Raw genomic sequence first — 25,747 nt, 5'->3', positions numbered from 1 at the left:
GCCGTGGCCACGTTCACATGATGCTACTGCTATAGATGGAAAAAGAGGAAGGCTTTCAGACTGTCCCAAACTACACCCTATGTCCTATGTACAGTAGTGCACTACTTTTGACCAGGGCCCATGGCACCCTAGGGGACAAACCCAGAGGCTCAGTGAGGGATTCTGTGAAGGTCACCAGTAGGGGGAGACGGTGGGTCTACTGTGCTGTGGTGTGTTCTTATTTTAAGAGAAGTAGAGGGCAAACCTGTCTGCATTCCATGTTCCTCAGCTGCTTCTGTAGATCACAGACGGTTCTGTGATTTGTCCAGACAGCCTTTACTGACCTCAAGTGTGGGAATTCCTCAGTCAACCAGTAAAGCCAGTATAGGCAGGCTAACCTCCACACTGGTGAAATCATTCTGCAGGAAGAGCAATCCTGAAATACTCCAAATACCACAGAGGTTTTGACTACGTTCTCTTCCGAATCACTTTTCTTCAATGACCTGAAACCTAAAACTCAGTCCTCCAGTTGTCCTCAGTGTCAGCAAGGCTCTCTCTCTGTCATGTCTTCAACACACAGACAGGCCCCATCTCCCACTGTCACTCACTGACTTCCCCTCCTCTCTGACTCCTCTGTACCAACTCCCCCCTCCTCTGTACCAACTCCCCCTCCTCTGTACCGGCTCCCCCCTCTGTCCCGGCTCCCCCCCTCTCTGTACCGACTCCCCCTCCTCTGTACCAACTCCCCCTCCTCTGTACCGGCTCCCCCTCTGTACCGACTCCCCCTCCTCTGTACCGACTCCCCCTCCTCTGTCCTCCCCCTCCTCTGTACCGACTCCCCCTCCTCTGTACCGACTCCCCCTCCTCTGTACCAACTCCCCCTCCTCTGTACCGGCTCCCCCCTCTGTCCCGGCTCCCCCTGTACCGACCGACTCCCCCTCCTCTGTACCGACTCCCCCTCCTCTGTACCGACTCCCCCTCCTCTGTACCGACTCCCCCTCCTCTGTACCGACTCCCCCTCCTCTGTACCGACTCCCCCTCTGTACCGGCTCCCCCACTCCTCTGTACCGGCTCCCCCTCCTCTGTACCGGCTCCCCCCCCTCCTCTGTACCGGCTCCCTCTCCTTACAGGATATCCTGTCCATCCTAAGGGGCCACAGAATCCCAGGGAGAGAGGAATGACACAGCCCTCATGTTAGCTCTGAAGGGCTTCCATAATGGCCTGTTGGAAAGGGGACTGTGGAGAGTTGTAGACAGCAGCTGAAGGATGCCACCTCATCTAGTGCTTGGTATTCTAGTGGACAGGGGCTGACAGGAAGACATTCTCTGAGGGGAGGCTGGACTATGTGTTGGGGGCTGCCCTCCCCTTTACACCAGTTCATCCGTTAAGCTTTGATCCCTCCTTATAGTCCTGGAGGTGTTTTAATCACACCACACAACTCTGCAGTCAGAAACACTTGTAGGGATGGCCGGGTGGATGGCCGGGTGGATGGCCGGGTGGATGGGAAATGTAATCAATGTGTTTTTGTGTTACTGCCAGGAGATGATCTCATCATGCAGACAGATGTGACAGTCTTTTTTTTTCTTCTCTTTGACTGATCTCGTCATTGTGATATGTGTTTACATAACCCTGCTGGTCAAAACCAAGCTCCCATGTACTCAGAATTACTCCATCTAATCAGTGTAAGTCTATAGTAAGGTTTTTAGGAAATGCCAGTGATTTTTAAGTACAGGACAGACAGACGGCTAGTCAGTGATGAACCGTGCTTATTGACCGTCATGGCTGATTGCGGTGGTGGGTGATCTCAGCTTTAGGGGTCACCACACAGGGTTGTCTGGGAGATCCTGTGTTATGATAATGACAGAGCAGCTTCCCTGGACCCCTCCCAGTCACTGTGACTCTGCATGCCATTCTCCTGTGGGATCAGAGTAGGGATTTGTCATGGGAATACAGGACTATTAAAACTTGAACCGTCTATCAGATTGGTATGGATTTTAGCTGCTGGGAACTAACGTGTAACCTATGGCATTTCCTTGGATGTGGTTAAGAGGAATCAATGTGAGCTGAAGTAACCAAGAGAGGTCAATGGACCAATTGGGAATCAATCCCGTTTCTCCAACTCAGTGATCCATCACATTACTTCTTGGAGGTATTTTGCTTTAGGAAAGTTGTGTGGATTCATCATGTCAGGTTAGAAATTGGCTTCATGTGAAGTACTGAAGTTAAAAATGAAGTCCTTTTGACTCTTAGACAGACTGTGTCAGTGACTGTAGAGCTACAACCCAAGAAAATCATGTTTTGTCATGTTACTTACACACACACACACACACACACACATCCAGACCGCGTCTGGATGACGCTGATGGTATATAATGACCCAGCGTGCTCCCGTCTCTCCCCCGTCACTCTGTTCTCCCAGCTCTGTAGACCGACTCTTATTACAGCCTCCTGCCTCAGACTGTTACCCTCAGTGACAGTTCCACTGGCTGCGTCCCAAACGCCACCTATATAGTGCACTACAATTTGACCAGGGCCCATCTAGGAAATAGGCTGCCATTTGGTACACAGCTGCTTGCTCCCAGTCCAGTCATTTGGTACACAGCAGCTTGCTCCCAGGCCAGTCATTTGGTACACAGCAGCTTGCTCCCAGTCCAGTCATTTGGTACACAGCAGCTTGCTCCCAGTCCAGTCATTTGGTACACAGCAGCTTGCTCCCAGTCCAGTCATTTGGTACACAGCAGCTTGCTCCCAGTCCAGTCATTTGGTACACAGCAGCTTGCTCCCAGTCCAGTCATTTGGTACACAGCAGCTTGCTCCCAGTCCAGTCATTTGGTACACAGCAGCTTGCTCCCAGTCCAGTCATTTGGTACACAGCAGCTTGCTCCCAGTCCAGTCATTTGGTACACAGCAGCTTGCTCCCAGGCCAGTCATTTGTATATAATGTCCGGGGTATTTTCATCCCTTTGTTTGTTTGCTGGAGAGCTGGACTATTTAAATCTGCCAGACCGGACAGACGGATTCTTAAGAGCAATTTTTTTTTTAAACATACGTTTATACGTTTATATATGAAATCTACTGTGAATTATAAAAGGAACGCACAGCTTTGAGAACTGACGTTAAAGCTCAAATTATAAAGAGCTGGGAAGTCAAGTCAACGGCCAAGTGCAGTCAGAACGTTAGGTTGGAATAATACTGGGACATTTCGAACATGATGGTCGTGCCTCTTTAGGGTAACAGCTGTTTGGAAAATGAAGAGCTGTTTGGAAAATGAAGAGCTGTTTGGAAAATGAAGAGCTGTTTGGAAAATGAAGAGCTGTTTGGAAAATGAAGAGCTGTTTGGAAAATGAAGAGCTGTTTTGACATTTCTGCATGTTTTGGTGGGATGGAGTTTTGGCCTTCCATGGTGACATCACCATGCGGTAAATTAGTTAATAGACCAATAAGAAAGAGTTCCAAACCTCTCTGCCAATAACGGCAGAAATAAAAAATGAATCCTCCCCACGCAGAACACTCCCAGACAGTTCTAGTAAAAATCTTGCTTGAGAAATGTCTCTTTGCTAAGAAACTATATTTTTGCTTCTTTTTGACCATTTTAATTGAAAACGAATGACTGTAAGGCACGTATTTGTTACCCAGAAAGGATTTGGTATTGAGATAAAAGCTGATGTATTGGACTTTTTTAAGATCATAATTAGTCCTTTTCTCTTTCCACAATGAGGTGATTCCTCATTGACTAAGTGACAATTTGACTTAATTGGAAGACAGGATTCACCCTCACATACCTAGCTAGTCCACCCACACCGTCCTCACATCAAGTCTCTCCACCCTCCCTCTGCCTCTGGTCTTTTGTGAAGCATTTTAAATGTACCTTTTAATTTCTCTCTCCATTGTTGGCTGTTCTGTGAGGGGGCAGAAAGGAACCAGCATGTAACCGGCTTAATGGACCTCTATTCACTGTGAGAGTTTCACCCGTAATGAGGCCTTTTTAATCACCCTGTTATTGGAATACCGGTCCTCCTTAATTCCATTACCTCTTCCGCTGTCATCCCTTACTTTGTTTGGCCCCAGGAATCTCTAGGAGGTGTGTGTGTGTGTGTGTGTGTGTGTGTGTGTGTGTGTGTGTGTGTGTGTGTGTGTGTGTGTATATAAGCACAGGTTCTAGATTGGAGGGACAGGGGGGGTTGGTAAAGACTGAGAAGCCACTGTGTTGAGAACTGTAAAGGACAGAGCCTGCAGAACTCGATGTACCAGGTTACAAGAGTTTAGTGAGTCCAACTCTCTCTGTCTGTCGGACCTGTCTCTCACTCTCACATCCCGGTAAGTCTCTTTCTCAATCTCTTTTTCTCTCTTTCTGTCTCTACCTTTCTCTGGAACATTTTCTTCTCTACTGTTTTGACAGTTTGCTTTATACGACTGTCTGATGGGGGGGGGATACTGCAGAGAAGAGACTGAGGTAGTAAGAGGAAGGGTTTGGTTCGTTGAGTTATTTCTATATTAGTCTCCGTGTTTGAGTCTGTGTTCTTGGCTCCTATTCCCATCAATGTTTCTGGGTTCAGGTTATATTGATCAACTTGGTATGAGGAGGATGACTTGCCTTGGGTTCAGGTTGAATCAGAGATGGTTAAGGGAGTTGCTGTTAAAAGAAAATGTTCAGAGTATGTAACATCTAGCACACTGAATCAGGTGAATCAGTCCCTGGTCCTATCACACTTAGAGTACTGTCCGGTTATATGGTCAGTCCCTGGTCCTATCACACTTAGAGTACTGTCTGGTTATACGGTCGGTCCCTGGTCCTATCACACTTAGAGGACTGTCTGGTTATACGGTCGGTCCCTGGTCCTATCACACTTAGAGTACTGTCCGGTTATACGGTCAGTCCCTGGTCCTATCACACTTAGAGTACTGTCCGGTTATATGGTCAGTCCCTGGTCCTATCACACTTAGAGTACTGTCTGGTTATACTGGTCGGTCCCTGGTCCTATCACACTTAGAGTACTGTCTGGTTATACGGTCGGTCCCTGGTCTTATCACACTTAGAGTACTGTCTGGTTATACGGTCGGTCCCTGGTCCTATCACACTTAGAGTACTGTCCAGTTATACGGTCAGTCCCTGGTCCTATCACACTTAGAGTACTGTCCAGTTATACGGTCAGTCCCTGGTCCTATCACACTTAGAGTACTGTCCGGTTATACGGTCGGTCCCTGGTCCTATCACACTTAGAGTACTGTCCGGTTATACGGTCAGTCCCTGGTCCTATCACACTTAGAGTACTGTCCGGTTATACGGTCATCTACAGCAAAGAAAGATGTATACTAAAAGCTCCAAATCACTCAAAACAGGGCTGCCAGATTATCTATCTGTATGAATATCACCCAAATGCATCAGAATCTCTCATGGCTTCACGTTGAAAACAAATGACTATCCAGTCTTCTGATTTCCTTTAGGAATGTTGTATTTTTTTAAATAAATAAAAAAATAAATAAAAAAAAACAGTATTTTCAGGTCAGTTTGTACATACTAGCAACACACACAACCACTAAACCAGACAGGCAACCCAAGCCAAGGACAAACTGACTTGAATCTACAGTTCAATGCAGAGCCATAGCTGAATGGAACTCTTTACCAATTCATATTTCTCAGCTGAATGGAACTCTTTACCAATCCATATTTCTCAGCTGAATGGAACTCTTTACCAATCCATATTTCTCAGCTGAATGGAACTCTTTACCAATCCATATTTCTCAGCTGAATGGAACTCTAAATTTCTCACCTTCAAGAAAAAAAGAACATCTAATGTGATAGACCATATGACTGGACAGGAAGTAGAAAGAACATCTAATGTGATAGACCATATGACTGGACAGGAAGTAGAAAGAACATCTAATGTGATAGACCATATGACTGGACAGGAAGTAGAAAGAACATCTAATGTGATAGACCATGTGACTGGACAGGAAATAGAAAGAGCATCTAATGCGATAGACCATGTGACTGGACAGGAAGTAGAAAGAACATCTAATGCGATAGACCATGTGACTGGACAGGAAATAGAAAGAACATCTAATGCGATAGACCATGTGACTGGACAGGAAATAGAAAGCGTCAACTGAATGTTAAATGTGTTTCCTGTCAGGTATTTCAATTGTCTACTTGTTTGAAGTCTTGTTGTGGTTGTTTGTAATGTCTTGTTAATTGGTGTTGGACCCCAGGAAGATTAGCTAGCGTTATGGCGTTAGCTAATTGGATACTTTTATTTTTATTTTTTTCAAATTACTTGGTATCAGGAGGATGACTTGCCTTGGGTCCAGGTTGTATGGATCAACTTGGTATCAGGAGGATGACTTGCCTTGGGTTCAGGTTGTATGGATCAACTTGGTATCAGGAGGATGACTTGCCTTGGGTTCAGGTTGTATGGATCAACTTGGTATCAGGAGGATGACTTGCCTTGGGTCCAGGTTGTATGGATCAACTTGGTATCAGGAGGATGACTTGCCTTGGGTTCAGGTTGTATGGATCAACTTGGTATCAGGAGGATGACTTGCCTTGGGTTCAGGTTGTATGGATCAACTTGGTATCAGGAGGATGACTTTCCTTGGGTCCAGGTTGTACGGATCAACTTGGTATCAGGAGGATGACTTGCCTTGGGTTCAGGTTGTATGGATCAACTTGGTATCAGGAGGATGACTTGCCTTGGGTTCAGGTTGTATGGATCAACTTGGTATCAGGAGGATGACTTGCCTTGGGTCCAGGTTGTATGGATCAACTTGGTATCAGGAGGATGACTTGCCTTGGGTTCAGGTTGTATGGATCAACTTGGTATCAGGAGGATGACTTGCCTTGGGTTCAGGTTGTATGGATCAACTTGGTATCAGGAGGATGACTTGCCTTGGGTTCAGGTTGTATGGATCAACTTGGTATCAGGAGGATGACTTGCCTTGGGTCCAGGTTGTATGGATCAACTTGGTATCAGGAGGATGACTTGCCTTGGGTTCAGGTTGTATGGATCAACTTGGTATCAGGAGCATGACTTGCCTTGGGTCCAGGTTGTATGGATCAACTTGGTATCAGGAGGATGACTTGCCCTTGAATCTCACTGCCCTGACGTTGGGCTGGACGTATTCATCTCAACAACTGGATCCTCTTGATGTGGATTTTATTAAAACTCCTGCGTTTCAAGACTCTCTTAGAACCGTTTGTCCTCCCCGACCAGGACCTTTTTGTTTAAAGGTTGTGCATCTGATACAATGCTGAATGGTGGAAATACAGTATTTATTTGGCCTGATTTGGATCAAATGAGCTTTTAGTCTTATTTTCTATAGATGCTGCTTCCATCTGCGTCTGAAAGGATGGCAAAAGTATTGGTGTGAGTTCTAATGGTGTCTGAAAATAGACTTGTCACCAAGTTGTAAGAGACAGGTTGTTTACATGTTTATCTCAGGGGAAAGACACCCAGCTGTTCCTGATTTGATCAATGTTGTCCAGTAAAACTTGTTTGTATGGTAGGCTAATGGGGCTCGCATGTTGTGTGCACATGTATGTTTCTATGTTGATCCTGTTATGCTCGGGGCCCAGGTTTACTGAAGCGTCTGGAGCCAGACTTTGGCTACATTGGGCTGCGCCGGTGACAGAATTCCAAGTCTGTCTCAGCTAGAGCTTCAGGCCTGCCACACCACACACTCCCTGAGTTAAATCAACACGGCTGGTTACCCTGGCTGTTTAGAGCTCACTGGGGCCCACAAAACACACAACACACACCCCTTTATGGTCTCTGTCGTAAGGAAAATGACCCACTGCTACACTCAACCAGAATTGAAAGTTGTTTTTTAACTGAGACCCCCCCTCTTTTTTTTCTCTCTCTCGCTGTTTCTCTCTCTCTCGCTGTTTCTCTCTCTCGCTGTTTCTCTCTCTCTCGCTGTTTCTCTCGCTGTTTCTCTCTCTCGCTGTTTCTCTCTCTCTCTCGCTGTTTCTCTCTCTCTCTCGCTGTTTCTCTCTCTCTCTCGCTGTTTCTCTCTCTCTCTCTCGCTGTTTCTCTCTCTCTCTCTCGCTGTTTCTCTCTCTCTCTCTCTCGCTGTTTCTCTCTCTCTCTCTCTCGCTGTTTCTCTCTTTCTCTCGCTGTTTCTCTCTCTCTCTCGCTGTTTCTCTCTCTCTCTCTCTCTCGCTGTTTCTCTCTCTCTCTCTCGCTGTTTCTCTCTCTCTCTCTCTCTCTCTCTCTCTCTCGCTGTTTCTCTCTCTTGATTCCTTGGCCTTGATCTTTCCACTAGACGCCCCCCTGCTCGATAATGAGGTGAAATGGGGGTCTCTGTTGGCCTCATGCTTCAGCTGGCACATTGATTTAATGTTCTCCTGTGTTTCTGCCCCCACAGGGAGTCAAGCCGGCCAGCTTTGACAAGGTAGCCATACCAGAAGTGAAAGAAATCATCGAGGGATGCATCCGCCAGAACAAAGATGAGAGGTGAGCTAGTGTGTGTGTGTGTGTGTGTACTGTACATAAACACACACACCTTGGGATGCTGTTAGTCCTTTCGTCTGTCATTCACACACATGATGTTCAGAGTCTGAGGGCCTGAAGGCCTTGGCCAGCCTGCCGCTTAGTTCTCCCTGAGTACTTAGTCCTACAAACAGGCCCCACACACACACACACACTGCCACTCTGAATCGCCACATAAATCTCCCACAGTTTGTGGACAGAGTGTTGTCCTTTTCCACTCTCTGTTCCTGTTGAACCAAAACAAGAGGAACTGAACCTGTATTACTGTCTCTAGCTGACAACTACCTGTGTCTGTCAAAACCCCTCATCACTGTTTAAATATGAATGTCACTCACGGTTGCCTTGACTACGTGTCCGTTTTTGCCTAGAGCAGTATTCTTCAAAGTCTGGGTTGTGACACTGAAGTGGGGTCGCCAAAATAAAATACAAATTAACAGTACCGAATATTTTATGGGGCAAGAAACAAAAGTTTTAGAGAAAAGATCATTTTAAAGATACAGTTGTATGGAATAAATGTATTTATTGGTTTATTTTCATTTGGATAAGAGATCAAAATGCAATGAATTGAAGGTTATTTGTTGATTTTTAAGGTTGTCATTAGATTTGGGGCAAGAGATTATTGGGAAAATAATGGGATCCCCTGACATTCTACTGTAAAAATGGGGTCCCCGCTGAAAAAGCTTGAATGCCCCTGGCCTAGAGGGGGAACAAAATTACTTGTTTTGAAGGACACTTTTTTTTGTGTAAAGTTTTTATAAAATGTCCATCAGTTTTACTAGTCATGGAGATTTACAGCCTTCATGTTTAACTACGTGTCAATCCTTAGAAGGCTTTGTTAATGTGTTTTTCTGAAGTCTTTTACTACATCTCAGTATGTGAAAGATGCATACTGGGTGTCTTTTTAAAGTTTGCATTTGAAGGTCAACTTTACTCCGTGATGCCAGTTGAGTAGTGAATGATTTTGTCAATGAGTGAGAGCTGGAAAGACTGCTGTCTCACACACACAACTGACAAATCAATATATCCCTCTGCTATGCTGCACTGTGTTTGCACTATGAAGGCCGTCCAGTCCTTGAACTAAGGGCAACAATTTTGCATTAGTGCATTGAAATATGAAATGTGGGGGAGGAATGCAAGCCATATTTGGTCATTTGTTGTCAGATGAAACCCCGGTGTGATGTTTCACTGATGATGCAGTGGAAAGACTTGGTGACTTGGCTGTCTTTCTCTGGTGCCAACTGTTTAACGATGCATGAACACTGGGAGATCCTAAAATCCCCGTTGCAGAAATGTGCTTTTAGTAGCCAAGCCGCCGGTTGTATTAATACATCTATGCTGTCTCCTACCAGTAGGATTCATCTCTGTATCTTTTATTGTCATTCTAATAAAAGTCTGTTTTGTATTATAGACATAATATCATACAACACCCTGCAACAACAACCAAACTACACCCTTGAGAAAAGAGAAGTGCAGTAAAGCTTTTAATATGTGGCTAGGATGTTATTCCCACTAGCCTAAGTATAATCAAGCCATGTTTTTTCCCCACTCTGGGTCCTTAATGATGCATGGTTGAGGTTTTAGACAGAACAATGGATAAAAAGACTGACTTAAACTATGTTGTCTAACTACATCATTTCTATGTTTACTATTTAAACTAAATCCTTGGGGTTTTCCCCACGTTGTCATCATCCTGGTACTTGATACTAATGTTGCATGGTTGAGGTTTGTTAACTCAACGATGCATGGAAAGGCTGGCTATACTGTGCAGACATTCTCATTGTGTTTATCAAGACTATAGCCTTGTTTTTTCACACTGATTTCTATACAGCTCTGTCTAAAGTACCAGAAGAATGACAGGTTCATGATTGAGGTTAACTTAACGATGCATGAAATGTATGACTTAACTATGCGGTCGGTCTCAACAATAATAGTATGTTTGCTATTTAAACTAGACTCACTAGTGCAGGGCTCTCCAACCCTGTTCCTGGAGAGCTAGCGTCCTGTAGGTTTTCACTCCAACCCTGTTCCTGGAGAGCTAGCGTCCTGTAGGTTTTCTCTCCAACCCTGTTCCTGGAGAGCTAGCGTCCTGTAGGTTTTCTCTCCAACCCTGTTCCTGGAGAGCTAGCGTCCTGTAGGTTTTCTCTCCAACCCTGTTCCTGGAGAGCTAGCGTCCTGTAGGTTTTCTCTCCAACCCTGTTCCTGGAGAGCTAGCGTCCTGTAGGTTTTCTCTCCAACCCTGTTCCTGGAGAGCTAGCGTCCTGTTTTTCTCTCCAACCCTGTTCCTGGAGAGCTAGCGTCCTGTAGGTTTTCTCTCCAACCCTGTTCCTGGAGAGGTTTTCTCCAACCCTGTTCCTGGAGAGCTAGCGTCCTGTAAACCCTGTTCCTGGAGAGCTAGCGTCCTGTAGGTTTTCTCTCCAACCCTGTTCCTGGAGAGCTAGCGTCCTGTAGGTTTTCTCTCCAACCCTGTTCCTGGAGAGCTAGCGTCCTGTAGGTTTTCTCTCCAACCCTGTTCCTGGAGAGCTAGCGTCCTGTAGGTTTTCTCTCCAACCCTGTTCCTGGAGAGCTAGCGTCCTGTAGGTTTTCTCTCCAACCCTGTTCCTGGAGAGCTAGTGTCCTGTTCCTGGAGGTTTTCTCTCCAACCCTGTTCCTGGAGAGCTAGCGTCCTGTAGGTTTTCTCTCAACCCTGTTCCTGGAGAGCTAGCGTCCTGTAGGTTTTCTCTCCAACCCTGTTCCTGGAGAGCTAGCGTCCTGTAGGTTTTCTCTCCAACCCTGTTCCTGGAGAGCTAGCGTCCTGTAGGTTTTCTCTCCAACCCTGTTCCTGGAGAGCTAGCGTCCTGTAGGTTTTCTCTCCAACCCTGTTCCTGGAAAGCTAGCGTCCTGTCCTCCAACCCTGTTCCTGGAGAGCTAGCGTCCTGTAGGTTTTCTCTCCAACCCTGTTCCTGGAGAGCTAGCGTCCTGTAGGTTTTCTCTCCAACCCTGTTCCTGGAGAGCTAGCGTCCTGTAGGTTTTCTCTCCAACCCTGTTCCTGGAAAGCTAGCGTCCTGTAGGTTTTCTCTCCAACCCTGTTTCTGGAGAGCTAGCGTCCTGTAGGTTTTCTCTCCAACCCTGTTCCTGGAGAGCTAGCGTCCTGTAGGTTTTCACGCCAACCCTAATCTAGCGCAACTGATTCTAATAATAATTAGCTTGTTGATAAGCTGAGTCAGGTTAGTTACAACTGGGGTGGGAGTGAAAACCTACAGGAGGGTAGCTCTCCAGGCGCAGGGTCGGAGAGCCCTGCACTAGAGCATTCACTGTGTGGACCCAGTGGTGCCTACAGTGTGTTAGCCACCTGTAACAGACATGGGATTCTCTTATCCTGTTCTTTGTGACATGTCAGACACTTGGCAGCCCTGTAGCCACCTGTAGTCATGAAATACTGTGGAAGTCATGGCTCACATCAACACCATCATCCCAGACACTCTGGACCCTCTCCAATTCGCGTACGGACCCAACAGATGTTCAGATGACGCAATCTCTATTGCACTCCACACGGCACTCTCCCGCCTGGATAAGAGGAACACCTATGTGAGAGTTGTTCATTGACTACAGCTCAGCGTTCAACACCATAGTGCCCTCCTAGCTCAGGACATTAGGACTGAACACCTCCCTCTGTAACTGGATCCTGGACTTCCTGACGGGCCACCAAAGGTGGTGAGGGAAGGCAACAACACATCCGCCACGCTGACCCTCAACACAGTGTACGTGCCCCTCCTGTACTCCCTGTTCGCCCACGACTGCGTGGCTGCGCAATACCATCATTACATTTGTTGATGACACGACAGTGGTAGGCCTGATCACCAACAACGATGAGACAGCCAATGGTGGTCAATGACCTGGCAGTGTGGTGCCACGATAACAACCCATTTTCCCTCAATGTCAGCAAGACAAAAGAGCTGATCATGGACGACAGTAAACGGGGGCTGAGCACGGCCCCGTCCATATCGACGGGGCTGTAGTGGAGCAGGTCGAGAGCTTCAAGTTCCTCAATGTCCACATCACTAAGGAATTAACATGGTACACACATACCAACACAGTTGTGAAGAAGGCACGACAACGCCTCTTCCCCCTCCAGAAGGCTGAAAAGATTTGGCATTGGCCCTCAGATCCTCAAAGTTTTACAGATTAAACCATTGAGAGCATCTTGACTGGCTGCATCACCGCTTGGTATGGCAACTGCTTGGCATCCGACTGCAAGACACTACAGAGGGCAGTGCTCTGCAGAGGGCAGTGCTCTGCAGAGGGCAGTGCTCTGCAGAGGGCAGTGCTCTGCAGAGGGCAGTGCTCTGCAGAGGGCAGTGCTCTGCAGAGGGCAGTGCTCTGCAGAGGGCAGTGCTCTGCAGAGGGCAGTGCTCTGCAGAGGGCAGTGCTCTGCAGAGGGCAGTGCTCTGCAGAGGGCAGTGCTCTGCAGAGGGCAGTGCTCTGCAGAGGGCAGTACATCACTGGGGCCGAGCTCCCTGCCATCCAGGACGTCTATACCAGGCCGTGTCAGAGGAAGGCCCTAAAAATTGTCCGACTCCAGCCAACCAAGTCCTAGACGGTTCTCTCTGCTACTGCACGGCAAGCGGTACCAAGTCTGGAACCAACAGGACCCCTTCTACCCCCAAACCATAAGAATACTAAATAGTTCATGCAGACAGTCCAGGTAGCAATTTGGTTGACGCCCCTTTGCACTAACTCTTTTGACTCATAACATTATTTATTTATTTATTTTGTAACCTTTTATTTAACTAGGCAAGTCAGTTAAGAACAAATTCTTATTTTCAATGACAGCCTAGGAACAGTGGGTTAACTGCCTTGTTCAGGGGCAAAACGACAGATTTTTACCTTGTCAGCTCGGGGATTCGATCTTGCAACCTTTCGGTTACTAGTCCAACGCTCTAACCGATAGGCTACCCACCCCACATACACTGCTGCTACTGATTATTATCTATCCTGTTTCCTAGTCATTTTATCCCTACCTATATGTCCATATCTACCTCAAATACCTCGTACCCCTGCACATCACCTCAGTACTGGTACCTCGTGTATATAGTCAAGTTATTACCTCGTACCCCTGCACATCAACTCAGTACTGGTACCTCGTGTATATAGTCAAGTTATTACCTCGTACCCCTGCACATCAACTCAGTACTGGTACCTCGTGTATATAGTCAAGTTATTACCTCGTACCCCTGCACATCAACTCAGTACTGGTACCTCGTGTATATAGTCAAGTTATTACCTCGTACCCCTGCACATCAACTCAGTACTGGTACCTCGTGTATATAGTCAAGTTATTACCTCGTACCCCTGCACATCAACTCATTGTTACTCATTGTGTATTTATTCCTGGTGTTAATATCTTTCTATTTCTCTCTACATTGTTGGGAAGACCTGTCAGTCAGCATTTCAACTCATTGTTACTCATTGTGTATTTATTCCTGGTGTTAATATCTTTCTATTTCTCTCTACATTGTTGGGAAGACCTGTCAGTCAGCATTTCACGGTTAGTCTACACCAGAGAGTAGTCTACAGAGAGGCCTGATGATCCATCACCTTACTGGGGGTGTAAACACTGCATTCATCGATGAACTGGCATGTTTTTGTGTGTCAGAGAGAATCCAACGTGTTTTTTGTGTGTGTGTGTGTGTGTGTGAGTGAGAGAGCTCCTGTAGTTGTTTACCATGTTAGCTATCGCTGGCTCACCCTGTGCTGCACATGTATTCTACTCAGTCATGCATTAAACATCACTGTAATATAATAATGAACTTAGCAGACATGCACATTTATCCAAAGACACACACACATTAAGGGTTTTCTGACGAAGAGGAGTAGTATGGAGGATCGGGGGACCAAAACGCAGCGTGGTAAGTGTCCATAATGTGTTTTAATAAAGACAATAGAACACTGGAACAAAACAACAAACAATGACGTGAATATACAAAACCGAAAACAGTACCGTGTGGACCAAACACTCACAACCCACCTACCTAAGTATGATTCTCAATCAGGGACAGCAATTGACAGCTGCCTCTGATTGAGAACCATACTAGGCCGAACTCAAAAACCAACATAGAAAAACAGACAGACTGCCCACCCAACTCACGCCCTGACCATACTAAAACAAAGATATAATAACAGAACTAAGGTCAGAACGTGACACACTTACCAGCTGAGCCTCACATGATAAGATGTCCTGAGAGGTAACATTGAGCATTCAATCATGCCCTTTGTCTGAGTCATGGATAGTAAATATACATAGTTATTATAGGATATCAATTATGGATTGTAAATATACATGGTTATTATAAAATATCAATTATGGATTGTAAATATACATGGTTATTATAGGATATCAATTATGGATAGTAAATATACATGGTTATTATAGGATATCAATTATGGATTGTAAATATTCATGGTTGTTATAGGATATCAATTATGGATTGTAAATATACATGGTTATCAGGATATTTATGGATAGTAAATATACATGGTTATTATGGGATATAACTTATGGATAGTAAATATACATGGTTATTATGGGATATAACTTATGGATAGTAAATATACATGGTTAATATGGGATATAACTTATGGATAGTAAATATACATGGTTATTATGGGATATAACTTATGGATAGTAAATATACATGGTTATTATGGGATATAACTTATGGATAGTAAATATACATGGTTAATATGGGATATAACTTATGGATAGTAAATATACATGGTTATTATGGGATATAATTTATTGATAGTAAATATACATGGTTATTATGGGATATAACTTATGGATAGTAAATATACATGGTTATTATGGGATATAACTTATGGATAGTAAATATACAGTCGTGGCCAAAAGTTTTGAATGCCACACCTATTAATGTTCACAGTTTGCTGCCTCAGTTTGTATGATGGCAATTTGCATATACTCCAGAATGTTATGAAGAGTGATCAGATGAATTGCAATTAATTGCAAAATCCCTCTTTGCCATGCAAATTAACTGAATCCCCAAAAAAACATTTCCACTGCATTTCAGCCCTGCCGCAAAATGACCAGCTGACATGTCAGTGATTATTTCGTTAATACAGGTGTGAGTGTTGACGAGGACAAGGCTGGAGATCACTCTGTCATGCTGATTGAGTTCGAATAACAGACTGGAAGCTTCAAAAGGAGTGTGGTACTTGGAATCATTGTTCTTCCTCTGTCAATCATGGTTACCTGCAAGGAAACACGTGCCATCATCGTTGCTTTGCACAAAAAGGGCTTCACAGGCAAGGATATTGTTGCCAGTAAGATTGCACCTAAATCAACCCATTATCGGATCTTCAAGAACTTGAAGGAGAATGGTTCAATTGTTGTGAAGAAGGCTTCAGGGCGCCCAAGAAAGTCCAGTAAGCGCCAGGACCGTCTCCTAAAGTTGATTCAGCTGCGGGATCGGGGCACCACCAGTACAGAGCTTGATCAGGAATGGCAGCAGGCAGGTGTGAGTGCATCTGCACGCACAGTGAAGCGAAGATTTTTGGAGGAAGGCCTGGTGTCAAGAAGGGCAGCAAAGAAGCCACTTCTCTCCAGGAAAAACATCAGGGACAGACTGATATTCTGCAAAAGGTACAGGGATTGTACTGCTGAGGACTGGGGTAAAGTCATTTTCTCTGATGAATCCCCTTTCCGATTGTTTGGGGCATCCGGAAAAAAGCTTGTCCGGAGAAGACAAGGTGAGCTCTACCATCAGTCCTGTGTCATGCCAACAGTAAAGCACCCTGAGACCATTCATGTGTGGGGTTGCTTCTCAGCCAAGGGAGTGGGCTCACTCACAATTTTACTAAGAACACAGCCATGAATAAAGAATGGTACCAACACATCCTCCGAGAGCAACTTCTCCCAACCATCCAGGAACAGTTTGGTGACGAACAATGCCTTTTCCAGCATGATGGAGCACCTTGCCATAAGGCAAAAGGGATAACTAAGTGGCTCAGGGAACAAAACATTGATATTTTAGGTCCATGGCCAAGAAACTCCCCAGACCTTAATCCCATTGAGAATTTGTGGTCAATCCTCAAGAGGTGGGTGGACAAACAAAAACCCACAAATTCTGACAAACTCCAAGCATTGATTATGCTTGAATGTCCTGCCATCAGTCAGGATGTGGCCCAGAAGTTAATTGACAGCATGCCAGGGCGGATTGCAGAGGCCTTGAAAAAGAAGGGTCAACACTGCAAATATTGACTCTTTACATCAACTTCATGTAATTGTCAATAAAAGCCTTTGACACGTATGAAATTCTTGTAGTTATACTTCAGTATTCCATAGTAACATCTGACAAAAATATCTAAAGACACTGAAGCAGCAAATTTTGTGAGAATTTATATTTGTGTCATTCTCAAAACTTTTGGCCATGACTGTACATAGTTAATATGGGATATAATTTATGGATTGTATATATACGTAGTTATTATAGGATATTAAGCCATAGTACTGGATGTCAGAACACAGATCTATTGCAGTCCTTTAGGCCAGCCCACACAGAGTTGTGTAATGTCCTCTGTAAATAGGCTAATAGGTTAATCATGCACCATGCAGAACTTATTGAATGTAATAAAACCTGTTTTGGCCTTAATGCTAAACTCTCTCATCAATCTCCCCCTCTCTTCCCATCTCTCTCTAATCTCCCCCTCTCTTTCCTTCTTTCTCTATTCTCCCCCTCTTCCCCTCTCTCTATTGTCCCCCTCTCTTCCCCTCTCTCTATTGTGCCCCTCTCTTCCCCTCTCTCTATTCTCCCCCTCTCTCTATTCTCCCCCTCTCTTCCCCTCTTCTCTTCCCCTCTCTCTATTGTCCCCCTCTCTATTCTCCCCCTCTCTTCCCCTCTCCCTCTCCTCCACCTCTCTCTTCTCCCTCGCTCTCCTCCCTCTCTCTTCCCCCATCCCTCCTCCGCTGCCACAGATATGTCATTAAGATCCTGCTGAGCCATGCGTTCTTCCAGGAGGAGACTGGTGTGCGTGTGGAGCTAGCCGAGGAGGACGATGGGGAGATGATCGCTATCAAACTGTGGCTGAGGATAGAAGACGTCAAGAAGCTGAAGGGAAAGTACAAGGACAACGAAGCCATTGAGTTCTCCTTCGACCTCAACAAGGACTTCCCAGAAGATGTGGCACAGGAAATGGTACGGTTTAGTGTTGGACGGTGGATCGATTGATACCATGTATTTTTGTTATAAGTAATTGATCTGGTGGTTTTAAAAACAGAACTGCAACATCGATGAAAACGGTGGCTGGATAGAGGTGTAGAAGCTCGTCACTGAGAGAGATGTTGTGGCGACTGTTAAAACAGATTGACTAGTCATGGTTGTTCCTTCTCCTGTCCCGACAGGTCGAGTCTGGCTATGTGTGCGAGGGAGACCACAAGACGATGGCCAAGGCCATCAAAGACCGAGTGTCTCTGATCCAAAAGAAGAGAGAACAGAGGCAACTGGTCAGAGAGGAGTTGGAGAAGAGGAATCAGAAGCAGCAGTATCCCCTACAGGCAGCAGAGGCCCTCAGATCCCCTCAGCAGAGTCAGTTACCCCCCCAGCCCCCTATAGCCCAGACTGAGAAGGAGGACCCAGAGATGGACCAGCAGCAGTACCAACAGGCCAACATCTCCATGACATGTATGTGGACTAGGCACAGCGTCTCACTCAGAGATGGGATTTATTTACAGTGCATTCGCAAAAATATTCAGACCCCTTCAGATTTTGTTATGTTACAGCCTTAATTCAAAAATGTATTAAATATATAAGAAATCGCATCAATCTACCCACAATACCCCATAATAACAAAGGGAAAGAGGATTTTATACATTTTTGCTAATTTATTTTAAAAATGTAAACAAAACCTTTTTTACATAAGTATTCAGACCCGTTGGTATGAGACTCGTAATTGAGCTCAGGTGCATCCTGTTTCCATTGATCATCCTTGATGTTTCTACAACTTGATCAGAGTCCACCTGTGGTAAATTCAATTGATTGGACATGATTTGGAAAGGCACACACCTGTCTATATAAGGTCCCACAGTTGACAGTGCATGTCAGAGAGAAAAAAACAGCCATAAGGTCAAAGGAATTGTCCATAGAGCTCTGAGACAGGATTGTGTTGAGGCACAGATCTGGGGAAGTGGCCTCCATCAGTGGCCACCATCATTTTTAAATGGAAGAAGTTTAACACCACCAACACTAGAGCTGGCCGCTCGTCCAAACGGAGCAATCAGGGGAGAAGGGCCTTGGTCAGGGAGGTGACCAAGAACCCGATGGTCACTCTGACAGGGCTCCAGAGTTCCTCTGGAGATGGGAGAACCTTCCAGAAGGACAACTATCTCTGCAGCACTCCACCAATCTGGCCTTTATGGTAATGGCCAGACTGAAGCCACTCCTCAGCAAAAGGCACTTGAAACCTGCTTGGAGTTTGACAAAAACAATGTTCTCTGGTCTAATGAAACCAAGATTGAACTCTTTGGCCTGAATGCCAAGCGTCAGGTCTGGAGGAAACCAGGCACTGCTCATCACCTGGCCAATACCATCCCTACGGTGAAGCATTTTCAGTGGCAGGAACTGGGAGGCTAGTCTGGATCAAGGGAAAGATGAACGGAGTGAAGTACAGAGAGATCCTTGATGAAAACCTGCTCCGGAGCGCTCAAGACCTCAGACTGGGGCGAAGGTTCACCTTCCAAAAGGACAACGACCCTAAGCACACAGTCAAGACAATGCAGGAGTACATTGTCCCGAAGCCTCAATGTCCTTGGGTGGCCCAGCCAGAGCCCAGACTTGAACCCAATCTAACTTCTCTGGAGAGACCTGAAAATAGCTATATAGTGATGCTCCCTCTCCAACCTGACAGAGCTTGAGAGGATCTGCAGAGAAGAATGGGAGAAACTCCCCAAATACAGGTGTGCCAATAATGTAGCGTCATACCCAAGAAGACCTGAGGCTGTAATCGCTAAGGGTCTGGATACTTATGTAAATGTGATATTAGTATTTTTTTTGCTTTGTCACTATGGGGTATTGGGTGTACATTGAGGGGGGAAAAAACTATTTACTCAATTTTAAAATAAGGCTGTTATGTAAAAAAATAAACGTGGAAAAATCCAAAGGGTCTGAATACTTTCCGAATGTAAATCAGGAATACAATGTCGTTGGTATTGTATATCTCTCAATGGCTCGCTCTCTCTCGCTCTCATTCATATATATATATATAACGGTAGTGTGTGTGTTTCCACCTCTCTCTCCCTCCCTCTCTCCTCCTTTCTCATCTGGTCACTGTGTGGGTTCTTGTCCCCTCCACCTACAGCTGACGGAGCGGTGGACAACGGCCAGGGTTCGTCCGTGTTCTCTGAGTCCCATCTGGGCCAGCTGACCATGTCCTATAGCAACATCCCTGCCACCCAGCAGCAGGCCCCCTCCCCCTCCCCTTCCCCCCAGCTGCAGCAACAACAGCAGCAGCTCAATGCCTACCAACAGCAGAACATGGTAAGTGACGAGTCGGAGGGATTATTATATAGTTTTTGTAGTTCTTAGGAAGGTGGAAGTGAAGTGAATTTCAGTGGAGTTTGTAGTTGTAATATGCATGAAGGTGATGTCTGAAGACTGGATTTGGAGCCAGTTCCCTTTTGACATGAAGAGGTTCTCAATCTTTGAAATGGAGCAACCGTTTTCCTTCCCGGCTGCCCTCTCTCTCTCAGGTTTGTCCTGTAGTCCTTTATAATCCCACATCTGTTTGTGCCGTCTTGCCAACTCCTATGGTCGTTGTTACACTAATCATGACAATTATAAGAGGAGTTGCCAATACAGCAGAGACTGTCCGACATCAGCCTACTGTAGTCCCACGAGTTCTTCAATTTGACATTTCGGTGTTCTTGGTACTGCAGTGGTGGACCAGCAGCTGTGTTCTAATCCACTTATTCAGAAATGAATAAATGACAAACTCAGTGGCAATTTTCAGAGAGAACCAGAGGTCAGGTTTTACAGTTCTTCTTTCAACAGTAACGCTGATGGTCTTGCTGTTTTGCCAAGAGACTCCCAAGCCAATGTCTGGAACAGTATTCTTCAGTGTATTGGAAGGAATAGGGCCTTTATAGAATATCAAATATTAAACTGGCTGTTAATTCAGTCTTTTAATATGCTCTCATGTTTCCACTCGAGCTAATACAAGGAACAGGACAGGAACAGGTATAGCTTTTAGTCATAAAACAATACCAGAGCATGTTTAGATTGAAAGTTGAAACCGAAGACCCAGAAAAACGAACTAATTTAAGGAATCCCAAACACAGTCACACAAGACGATTGAGCAACGCCCAAAACACACAAAGGAATCCCAAACAAATAGTCACACAAGACGATTGAGCAACGCCCAAAACACACAAAGGAATCCCAAACAAATAGTCACACAAGACGATTGAGCAACGCCCAAAACACACAAATAAAGGAATCCCAAACAAATAGTCACACAAGACAACGGTTGATCTATGCCCAAAACACACAAATTAAGGAAGGACAAACCAATATGTTAATCTACACCCAAAATGTATAGCCTAGTCACAAATGAGCTGCCCTTCCTGCTCCGTAGGTACCGTCTGTCTCCACTAACAGAGCTTAACCCCACGGCCTCCCCTACAGGTCAAGTCTAAAACCTATTTTCTAGAACCCATGTGCCATGTTCTATCCTAAAGGGTTTAGAAAGATGTATAATTAACACCACCCTAAAGGGTTTAGACAGATGTCTAATTAACACCATCCTAAAGGGTTTAGACAGATGTCTAATTAATACCAACCTAAAGGGTTTAGACAGGTGTCTAATTAACACCATCCTAAAGGGTTTAGACAGATGTAGAGTATATGAAGACCATCCCATAGGTTAGAAGCCCCAGTCATGCTCTTGGGTCTTCAGTCACAGTGACTTACAGGTAAGTACCAGAATGAACTAGCCTTTAATCTGCCAAAAGTGAGAACAGCTGCAAGTTTCTGAAATCAGTTACTCTGTGTTTTAGTTCCAGGAGTACAGTTTGGTCAGTTGTGTCTTCTACATTTTCTTTTGTTTTAATGAATTGAACTGTTGTTTTGCCCAATGTCAGTTGGTTTGATTAGCATTTCTGAACAGAATGATGCATGTTGGAGAAACCAAAGTCACTCAGAAGTAAACAAACTCCATGCTTTGCGTTTGATTCCTTTTCCCCCTCATACCTTCCACATTGCTGCATCCTCAGTTATACCATGCATCTCGTTCTAGTACAGTACCCTGTCCCCCCTCTCCCCCAACCCATCACCCCCCAATCCCAACCAATCATTTATGGTACATATTATTCATAGTACTCATGTTGGTATTTCTCATTATTTGTGTTGTTTGTATAGATATTAGGCAGTTAGCTGTGCAAGCTGTCAGGGCCTCCATCAATCCCATACGGTTTATTTTAGAGGTGCCATACTGGTGTTTTTAGGCTCTCTGTCTGGCACACTGGCAGTCACCTCAGCCAACCATCGCTCATCAGTGTCAGACACACTGAATCACAAGCCTTGTTACTGGAGCCGACTCAGCCATCTCCATAGTGTCAGTGAATTATAGCTCACCTTCCTAAAGCTATGGAGCTTTACCATACACCACAAACCATACACCCGATGGCATATGTTAGACGGAGATTTCCAAGCTGTTCAAGAATGGTTTGCATTCAACATGGATTACACATTAATTCCACTGTGTGTGTGTGTGTGTGTGTGTGTGTGTGTGTGTGTGTGTGTGTGTGTGTGTGTGTGTGTGTGTGTGTGTGTGTGTGTGTGTGTGTGTGTGTGTGTGTGTGTGTGTGTGTGTGTGTGTGTGTGTGTGTGTGTAGTCTTTGGTAAGCTTGCATAAAAAGTTATTGGGCATGACAACCACAGCCACTTTAAATTCTGCAATCATTTTACCATTGATTGGTTTTATTTGACCATCAAGTGCCATTACTTTACAGTGAATCAATCTGCTGAATGATAGTGGTGGAAGTGTTAAAATGATATTGCCATTGGTCCTAAATGACATATTTGACCTTGAAACGATGCCTATAGCTGCTGCTATTTTTACATCTGAATAAGCAACAACACAGCTGTATATCAATAAAACCCTGAAAAAGGCTTGTGGACTTCATATTTTGCAGTTCATTCGTACGTTGTGTTTTTCATACTGAAAGATGGGATTGATTGGTGCGTCTATGCAGTCTGCTCCTCTACTGTTGGGTTTTTCATACTGAAAGATGGGATTGATTGGTGCGTCTATGCAGTCTGCTCCTCTACTGTTGGGTTTTTCATACTGAAAGATGGGATTGATTGGTGCGTCTATGCAGTCTGCTCCACTACTGTTGGGTTTTTAACTTTTGTGTCATTTGAGATTATTTTATGTCTTCCTCTTTGTCAATTTATTTATTGTGCGTTATCATCAAATGTTATTGGTTCCCTGTGTGATATAAATCACATCACTTCTTTTTAGTAAATCCCTTTTAACCGCTGTGCTACGTTGACCTGTTAAACATCTCATTGGATGTAAACAATGTTTTCACGAGTTCTACCAGCTATTATTCCTGGGCTGCAACAGAATTCAGTTCTGGAAGGTTCCATCAACAAAGCTGTTCATAGCCCTTCATCTCTTGACTATATAGTATCCTCTGCTATCTTATAGCCAGAGGCACAGTAACCAGTAGGCTTCACTAGACTGTAACCAGTAGGCTTCACTAGACTGTAACCAGTAGGCTTCACTAGACTGTAACCAGTAGGCTTCACTAGACTGTAACCAGTAGGCTTCACTAGACTGTAACCAGTAGGCTTCACTAGACTGTAACCAGTAGGCTTCACTAGACTGTAACCAGTAGGCTTCACTAGACTGTAACCAGTAGGCTTCACTAGACTGTAACCAGTAGGCTTCACTAGACTGTATAAACAGAAGAATTGACTAGGCACAGATCAAATCTAAATGCAACATTGTAGAGCTACTGTGGGATGAATAAGGAATAACTTCATCAACCCCCAAATCAACTGTTCCCTGACCACTCTTGGCAGAACATTGATTTCTTTTTAGGCCATTGTGTAGAATCAGCAAGGTGAATGTGTCTGTGAATCATTGTACAGACAGAGCAGACTGCACCTCTGGTACACTGGCATTGCCAAGTCCCCTGCCAGGCAGCTGGCTACCTAGCTATATTTAGTTTCCTGCAGCAGAGCAGTACATAGACTGTGGCAGTGATTTTCCTTTCAGCCACACTATGATTTAGAAAACTGTCGGTGTCTGAAATGGCACCCTATCCCCTATATAGTGCACTACGTCTGACCAGGAGCCTAGATCTATATAGGGAATAGGGTGCCGTTTTGGACACGGACACTGGGATTGGTCTGAGGGTAGAATATCTTATTAAATGCCCTAGATAGTAGTGCAAGACCACTACATTGAATGGTTCTTATTCAGGTAGTGTTTTCATTTTGAACAAAGCCGCAAGAAATAGATTAGATTCTAGCTTGTTAATAAACACTTTAGATGACCTAGAAATGGCTCCAGTACTCACATTTCTAATTTGAGATTATAGATTACTTTTCCTTTTAATCAGTATTACTTACCTCTTATCTAACCTCTTTCTGTTCACAATATGCTCTTGCCGGATTTTTTGAAACCTCTTTCTAACCTCCTGTCTTCTAATGCCACGTGTCTTTATTCTATAGTGTTTATCGTGTCCCGTTTTATCAGATCTTTAGATCTGTTTGTCACCTCTGTTCACCTGTGTTTAGTTCACCTGTGTTTAGCTCACCTGTGTTTAGTTCACCTGTGTTTAGTTCACCTGTGTTTAGCTCACCTGTGTTTAGCTCACCTGTGTTTAGCTCACCTGTGTTTAGCTCACCTGTGTTTAGCTCACCTGTGTTTAGCTCACCTGTGTTTAGCTCACCTGTGTTTAGCTCACCTGTGTTTAGCTCACCTGTGTTCCATCCATTCTGTGGTTAATTGTCCTTCCCTCCTTCCTTCCGCCTGCAGCCTCTCTCACCACCTCCCCGCCACCGTGGCCGTAGCATGTCCGTTTGCGTCCCCTACTTTTCCTCCACCCTTCCTGCTCTGTCATGCCTTCCCAACCGGCCCTCCACCCCTCCTCCGGTGCTCTCCGCCCCCCACTCCCCCTGCCGGGGGTCGGAAGACGGTGACACGTTTGCGGGCCGGCTCTCCAAGGCCCTGGAGAGTGTCCTGCCCCTGCATTCCACCCCGCCTCGCCCACGGCAACAACGCCGAGCCAGCCTCCCGGCGGTGTTTGTCAGCCCTGTATGTTAGAGCATCTCTGGCCACAGAGTGGTGTGAACCAGGGTGTAGTCTGGTGGAGCTGGGACCGGAGCTCAGTAGGGCTGTCTATGGGTATCTGAAACAAGGAGAGACGAGGGACAAAACAGTAGAGACATATAGAGAGACATAACGAATAGAGAACAGAAGATCAGATTATTGTGTGTTCATCTTTAATCCACTTTCAGATACCTGTGAGTGAACCCTGCTGTTCTTCGCTTCGGGCCTCTCGCCAGGCGCCCTGTGCTCACATTAAATACAGACTGCCTGGCACTTCCCTTACTCTCCTAGTGAGACTGGTCAGACTGCTGCTACAGTACACTTCCCTTCCCTCCTAGTGAGACTGGTCAGACTGCTGCTACAGTACACTTCCCTTACTCTCCTAGTGAGACTAGTCAGACTGCTGCTACACTACACTTCCCTCCCCTCCTAGTGAGACTGGTCAGACTGCTAGCTACAGTACACTTCCCTTACTCTCCTAGTGAGACTGGTCAGACTGCTGCTACAGTACACTTCCCTTCCCTCCTAGTGAGACTAGTCAGACTGCTAGCTACAGTACACTTCCCTCCTAGTGAGACTGGTCAGACTGCTAGCTACAGTACACTTCCCTCCCCTCCTAGTGAGACTGGTCAGACTGCTAGCTACAGTACACTTCCCTCCTAGTGAGACTGGTCAGACTGCTAGCTACACTACACTTCCCTTCCCTCCTAGTGAGACTGGTCAGACTGCTAGCTACACTACACTTCCCTTCCCTCCTAGTGAGACTGGTCAGACTGCTAGCTACACTACACTTCCCTTCCCTCTTAGTGAGACTGGTCAGACTGCTAGCTACACTACACTTCCCTCCTAGTGAGACTGGTCAGACTGCTAGCTACACTACACTTCCCTTCCCTCCTAGTGAGACTGGTCAGACTGCTGCTACACTACACTTCCCTTCCCTCTTAGTGAGA

General features: G+C 45.3%; 1 protein-coding gene across 1 annotated transcript in view; it reads left to right on the top strand.

Moving 5' to 3' along the window:
- Positions 1 to 25,747, top strand: part of wnk1b (WNK lysine deficient protein kinase 1b) — a 186,573-nt gene that overhangs the window by 105,164 nt on the left and 55,662 nt on the right. The window contains exons 6-9 of the mRNA XM_042318524.1: positions 8,344 to 8,432; positions 17,437 to 17,656; positions 17,863 to 18,142; positions 19,815 to 19,993. Coding sequence (XP_042174458.1) covers positions 8,344 to 8,432; positions 17,437 to 17,656; positions 17,863 to 18,142; positions 19,815 to 19,993 — 768 coding nt within the window. The remainder of the gene's footprint in view (positions 1 to 8,343; positions 8,433 to 17,436; positions 17,657 to 17,862; positions 18,143 to 19,814; positions 19,994 to 25,747) is intronic.

Source organism: Oncorhynchus tshawytscha, unplaced genomic scaffold, assembly GCF_018296145.1.
Source record: "Oncorhynchus tshawytscha isolate Ot180627B unplaced genomic scaffold, Otsh_v2.0 Un_contig_1952_pilon_pilon, whole genome shotgun sequence".
Lineage (NCBI taxonomy): Eukaryota > Metazoa > Chordata > Actinopteri > Salmoniformes > Salmonidae > Oncorhynchus > Oncorhynchus tshawytscha.
The sequence above is the reverse complement of the archived record's forward strand: the minus strand, read 5'-3'. Positions and strand labels throughout refer to the sequence as shown.